The sequence below is a fragment of the Drosophila navojoa genome, chromosome 3, assembly GCF_054131105.1.
Source record: "Drosophila navojoa isolate 15081-1374.11 chromosome 3, UAZ_NAV_1.0, whole genome shotgun sequence".
Classification (NCBI taxonomy): Eukaryota; Metazoa; Arthropoda; class Insecta; order Diptera; family Drosophilidae; genus Drosophila; species Drosophila navojoa.
This window is the reverse complement of record NC_142891.1, coordinates 26,408,220-26,414,763: the sequence shown is the minus strand read 5'-3', so window position 1 is coordinate 26,414,763 and position 6,544 is coordinate 26,408,220. Positions and strand designations below refer to the sequence as shown.

At 39.3% G+C, this 6,544-nt stretch overlaps 2 protein-coding genes across 2 annotated transcripts; both read right to left on the bottom strand.

Moving 5' to 3' along the window:
- Positions 1-2,850: 2,850 nt before the first annotated feature.
- On the bottom strand, positions 2,851-3,830 carry LOC115563769 (uncharacterized). Its single transcript, XM_030387251.2, has 4 exons — positions 3,690-3,830; positions 3,569-3,633; positions 3,456-3,515; positions 2,851-3,399 (listed from the first exon to the last, which is right to left on the bottom strand). Exons 1-4 carry the CDS (start codon positions 3,778-3,780, stop codon positions 3,016-3,018), a joined length of 600 nt encoding a protein of 199 aa, XP_030243111.1. The 5' UTR covers positions 3,781-3,830; the 3' UTR covers positions 2,851-3,015.
- A 54-nt stretch (positions 3,831-3,884) lies between these two features.
- Positions 3,885-5,910, bottom strand: LOC149091942 (uncharacterized). The gene is made up of 2 exons (XM_089257911.1): positions 5,734-5,910; positions 3,885-5,678 (listed from the first exon to the last, which is right to left on the bottom strand). The coding sequence occupies exons 1-2, from the start codon at positions 5,860-5,862 to the stop codon at positions 5,160-5,162; spliced, it is 648 nt and encodes a 215-aa protein (XP_089114037.1). The 5' UTR covers positions 5,863-5,910; the 3' UTR covers positions 3,885-5,159.
- Positions 5,911-6,544: the final 634 nt, after the last annotated feature.

Below are 6,544 nucleotides of genomic sequence, written 5' to 3'. Positions count from 1 at the left end.
GCGACACACCCCCCTTAGACAAATGTGGCTGCCAGTCAGACAGTTAGCGAGTCAGACAGACATGGATATTCCATTAAAGCAGCCAGCCGAATTGAACAATTTACACTTTATGATTTATTGTAATGAGCTTTTTATTTACGGCCGCTCGTTTCATTGTTGAAAAGTGTCTGTGCGTTGCCTGCTTGACGCTTGTTTCTGAAAATTAAAAATTAATTAGGCATTTATCATTCCCTGCATACCCGTTTCGAGAATCGCTGGCAGATGGCTCGAGTTTCAGTTTTAGAAACGGGTGTTAGGGATCCGGAATAGGTTTCATCACATCGAATATTCAACTTAACCCCCCACTGCAAGTGTGTCAGCTCCTTATTCTGGGTCACTTGAATTATACAATCAAAAAGAAATGGAGTTAGTTTTGCATAATATATATTTTGAGCAAATAAAAGTGGTCTAGTCGAGACTGCTCGCTAGGAGATACCCTGAACAAACGGACTGATATTCCAATCCTTCTGCACTTCTTTTATACACAGGAATATTTACTCTTGTAGTGGGACTTCGTTCATGAAACTATCAGAATGGGAGCATGATGCTCAAATGTGCGTATATATCAGAGCACAAGTACTTGAAATACCTTTTCCATTTATCGATTAAAGAATTGGATGAACTATCGAACAAACTAATCTCGTACTGCGTATGGTATACCCGAGTATGTACATTTATAGAAATTTACAAAATTTCAAGTCTCAAGCTGTGATATCTTCTGAGATCTCGGGGTCATTACGGACGGACGGACAAGTTATTAAACAACTAAGTTTCCATAGTAATTCTTCGAATGGTTCGGAGGATTTCGTAGTCGAGCAGTCTCGACTAGAGCTTTCTTACTTTTTATACCCTGAACCCATTGAAAATGGGAAATCAGGGTATAATGGTTTTGTTAAAAGTATGTAACAGGCAGAAGGAGGCGTGGCAGACCCCACAAAGTATATATATTCTTGATCAGGGCGACAAGCTGAGTCGATTTGGCCCTGTCCGTCTGTCTGTCCGTCCGTCCGTCCGTCCGTCCGTCCGTCCGTCCGTCCGTATGTATGAACGCGTCGATTTCAGAAGATATAAGAGCTAGAGACTAAAAAACGATAACTCATTCCGATACTTTTTTATCGATAAAAAACCTTATCGAAGATCACTTAAAAAATTATATCTCCTACATCTTTCAAACTAGAGTCTCCAAATTGAAAATGTATATTAAGACGCATGTCATACAATTTCGGTTTTTGTTAAAATTTACCCCCCACCCCTAAATCCACCCCTCACCCTCATCTTTGTAAAATATCGTATATCAAATACTAGAGACTTGTGCTTCGGTATACACATACATTTTAACATTATGATTACGTTCTGAAAGTTTCATTACGATCGTACGTCTAGAAATTAAATTATTCAACAAATAAGTTCTCATAATATCGCCAACACTGCAGCGCAACCCAAGCGCAATTGGCTGTATATGTATGTGTATGTATGTATGTATGTGAGTGTGTGTATATGCGTGTGTTTGTTTGTATGCGTGTGTGTGTGTGTGTTTGTTTGTATGCGTGTGTGTGTGTGTGTGTGTGCGCGTGTGTGTTTGCTAATTATTATTGAAATATCAGTTGCTTGTAGGGTTCAGGGGATCTCGTAGTCGAGCTGTCTCGACTAGAGCTTTCTTTCTTGTTTATTTTTTTTTATTTATTTTATTTATTTACACTTTGGTTTGGTGTATTATTGTGTTTTACATTTTTCATTTATTTTTTATTTAAATATAGTTAGCCAAATAAATTAGTTGTTCATCAAGAACATGGAAATTACGACGAATCTAAGCATCAATACGATTGACTAATCAGATTTATAAACTAAAATATTGTGAAATGCGCCAATAGCACGACATTATATACATTCAAACGAACCTGAATCACAACTGTGTTTCTTAGAATATGTTAGGCTTATCACGCTTATTAATATACGTATGTGCGCACATGCATAGAGAAAAAACTTGCATGTTTGAATGTATACGAACAAATAGGAGTGCTCTAGCCGAGACTGGTCAACTAGAAGATATCCAGAACCCTGCAAAGAACTGATATGCCATTCATTGTGTACATAAATACACATTGCGTAATAAAGCTTTTCTTATACGTGTGTTTTTGGTGCGATCTGACCCTGAGAAACCGTTGGTTAGTAGGAGAAATATATTCTTTTTGGCAATTCAAGCAATGTTTCTTTCTTTGACTCTGTCATGTCATCACTTTGAAGATCGCTTATAGCATCGCAGCGCTTCTCGCGGCCACTCTGACGTCAGACTTGAACTTAACATAAATATTAAATGTCTAATTGTGCAATATTTTATGTAATTCACCGTCTGAGAAGAAGTTGAATATTTACCGCTGTAACTTATAACATTGAATATTTTTTCGGGCAGTTCGTAATTATGGCTATATTTGACATCCTTATGTGCCAATACTTCTTACCTTCTTCTTCATATCATCTGTATATTAGTATTAATTTATTGTATACCATGGTATGTAATGGTAGATACCATGTTAAGCCAAAATGCCTACAATAAAGTTTAGTTTTGTTTCGATTTGCTTCTAAAGATAACCAAATAATACAAAATGACAGACATAACCAAGTAAGAAGGCTCTATTCGAGTCTGCTCGACTAGAGCCTTCTGTCTTGTTTCATTTGTATTATAACCATTGCATTTATTAGTTTATTTTAAGCCTGACTGTAGTTTTGTCAATAAATCTTTTAAATAAATCAAACCATAGAATATAGAATTATATATATTTGCCCCCAATCGCAGAGTTTTCTAAATGCGAGATAGGTATCAAAGGCGATTGCATATATGTATGTGTATTTCTTGTTTACATTCCTCAAACCCTGATAACTGTATAGATAAATTTACGGATATCCACTTGAGCATTTCACATATGAGGTCTGTGCAAAGCTGATCGAACTTTCGATGCTCGCCAGATGCCTTGCTATTTATACCAGCTCGCAGGCGAATGCCATTTTATGTTTGCAGCTCGCCGTTGCCATGATGAGCTCCGATCCGATTAGCTCCAGATAGACGCAGTAGCCCGAGGGAAAGCGCAGCGTGGAGTTTGGCTGGCTTTCGACGAAGTTGGAGAAGTTCATGGGGTGTGGATCGTGATGCCAGTAGAAATGATTCAAGGAGCTGCGCTCCACAACGCTATCGGCCAGACTTCCGCGATGTCCGCCGCTCCAGAAGTAGGGATGGATGTCGGGATGAGCATAGCGCTCCAAATAGTCGGAGAGATATCGCATCTCTTCCGCAGACTTGACCGTCATCAGACGAGCACTGGGATCCAGAGTCTCGCAGGCGAAGCTGGCATGCAGCCAGTCGAGCTGCGAGTGAAGGGAAATTCAAGGGGGAGAAAGCGTCAGACGGTCAGACCACTCACCTCGGCAGGCACACTGAAGATGCGACCCTTGTACGATATCTTATAGTACTCGTAGGTGGGCTGGAAGATACATTTGGTTAGGAGTAGTTTCTCAATTTACAGGGTATACGCACAGCCTTGTTGGTGGAGAAGAAGTAGCAGTTGTCACCGATTTCCACAAAGGGTGTCATACAACGGGCTGCTCGAACAGGAAAGCAAAGGCAATAACTGAATCCATAGACCGACTAAACTTACGTTTCCAGAACTCCAAGTAGAAGCAGGCATAGCTGGCCAATATGAGGAGTACAAGTATTAGCAGCTCACAAGACTTGCCGAACATCATCATGTTCCATCCAGAGTTAAACTGCGAGGAGTATCGTAGGGCTCAACTGCTTTTATAGAGCTCGAAACCCACCCAAATCCAGGTGAAAAATTGTTTACACACTGTGCAAGATTTCAAAAGAAAAAGTTTTACTAGAACTGCTACAGATACATATACCACAACCCGAACCCAACACCGAGACCAGGCCTCAACACCTTTGAATTGTTTACAAAAATGAAATGCAATGAATAGGTGCTCTATTTCTTATGAGTCTGAATTTGATCTGGGTGGAATGAAAAAGTAAACATGTATAAATGTTTGGGCCGAATGCAGATACTGATAACAGAAAGTCTTTTGAAAACTGATCTTGATAGAGAAGTTGACAAACTTTACAATGAAGATCCCGATAGTCGAAGTGATCTCGAAGGCATTGCTAGAGCTCGGAGCCCGATTCTCAAATGTGAACCTGTGTGTTTATAGTTCTATTCCAATTCTTGACAGTCGTAGTTCTGGGATTCATGCGGAGCTGATTTGATTCTCTGTCAGGGAATTGAGACGCAGTAAGTACTATCTATCTCTAATTTTAAAACAATTAAGAGTGGGCTAGTCAACACGGTTCGACTAGGAGATAAACTGAGCACTGCAAAGAGTAGATATTCCAATCATTCTGAACTTATTTTATACACATACATACAAATCGAGATAAACTGAAATTTGTTCAGTTTTAGAGCTAAACTTGGCTACTAAATTGCTTATTGGATGTGAATGAGTGTTCCGCAGTCAGTAACGCTCGATTTCAACGTTCTTACTTGTTTTTATACCTTGTTTTTATAATCAGTGTATAATGGTTTTGTGAAAAAGTATGTAACGGGCAGAAGGAATCATCGCAGACCCCATATTCTTGATCAGGACGACAAGCTGAGTCGACATAGCCCTGTCCGTCTGTCCGTCCGTCCGTATGAGTGCTTCGATCTCAGAAGATACAAAAGCTAGAGCTAGAACTACCATACGCAGTACGAGTTTGCTTTATTTTTTCGATAAATCACCCGATAACTTTTTTATCGACAATAATCGAAAAATTGATTTTGTTTTTTCAGCCTCATTTGAGACTTCAGATTTTCTGTGTATATATGTACATATGATGCATACAAACATTTTGTAATCTACAGATTTTGGATACCACGCCCCGTTCGCCCCAAACGCATTTCAAATACTAGAGACTTGTGCTTTGGAATGTACATACATTTGAACATTATGATTACGTTCTGAGAGATTCATGAAAATTTTACATATAGAAATTAAATTATTCAACAAATAAATTTTCATAATATTGACCACACTGCAGCGCAGCCCAAGCGCAGTCGCTGTATGTATATGTGCATAAAATAAGTATAGAATGATTATCAGATTAAAGGCTTCAGGGTATCTCCTAGTCGAGCCGTCTCGACTAGAGCCTTCTTACTTGTTGAATTCCTAAATAGAAATAATAATTTTAGGGCTAATATAATTACAAGAATAATTGCCATCAAATAAATATAAAAATTCGGGTTTCTAAGAATCCTGCATGTCTTCTGCTGCCGTGTCTCATATTCGCATATGTAGTACTCATTGAAGTCCAATGATGTGACCATGAAGAGCTCCGAATCGATCAGCTGTAGACTCAGAAAACTTCTGTCTTTTGGGCCATCGCCTGGCAGCCATTTGCTGTAGTCGACTGACTCCTGCAGTGCATCCCATTTGAAAGGATCTGGACTGAGGAAGCTGTGGCCCGATGTGTAAAATTTGCTTCCGTTCGCGTATCCCCGATCGATTATGTACTCCTGCAGATCATTTATTTGCGTCTCCGAGACAACAGACACGAGTTGCCCGCCGTTTGAACGACATTCGTGGCGGGCATCAAACCAATCGAATATCACTGATGCCTAAAAGTATAGGTATTATTATCGTTGTTTATACTGGGCTCTCCGAGACCCGCACATTGTTCTCCTTTCCTATGTAGTACGCAAAATCTCCCACTTCATCGAATGCATGCAGGCTCACGCACTCAACTAAACTTCTTGTACATAGTATTAAGCACATACACAGCTGAAGTCCCTTGTTTTCCATAGCGAATACTTAAACGATTCGCTTCATGCAGTCTATCACGACTGAGCAGGGAACAAAACAGTCTCTTGAGTCTCGAGCTGTGCTGTTAACCCTGTACCCATTGAAAATGGGAAATCAGGGTATAATGGTTTTGTTAAAATGTATGTAACAGGCAGAAGTAGGCGTGGCAGGCCCCACAAAGTATATATATTCTTGATCAGGGCGACGAGCTGAGTCGATTTAGCCCTGTCCGTCTGTCCGTCCGTCCGTCTGTCCGTATGTTTGAACGCGTCGGTCTCAGAAGATATAAAAGCTAGAGACCTCAATTTTTTGTAAAAGGTCCGTATATACAGCGCGCATATCGAGCTTATTACTAAAACGACAACTCATTCCGAAATTTTTTGTTCGATGAAAATATATTAAAATTTATCTCGCACATCTGTAAAGCTAGAGTCTCAAAATTTAAAATGTATATTAAAATGCGTTTTATACAATTTCGATTTTTATTAAAATCTACTCCTAGGCGCTATATCCACCCCCTCATCCTCATATTTGTAAAAGACGTATTTAAAATACGAGAGACTTGTGCTTGCTTCGGAATATATAGACACATTTAAACAATATGATTCCCGTTCTGAAAGTTTCAATAACTTTTGTACGTCTAGAAATTAAATTCTTCAACAAATGTGTGTGTGTGTGTGTG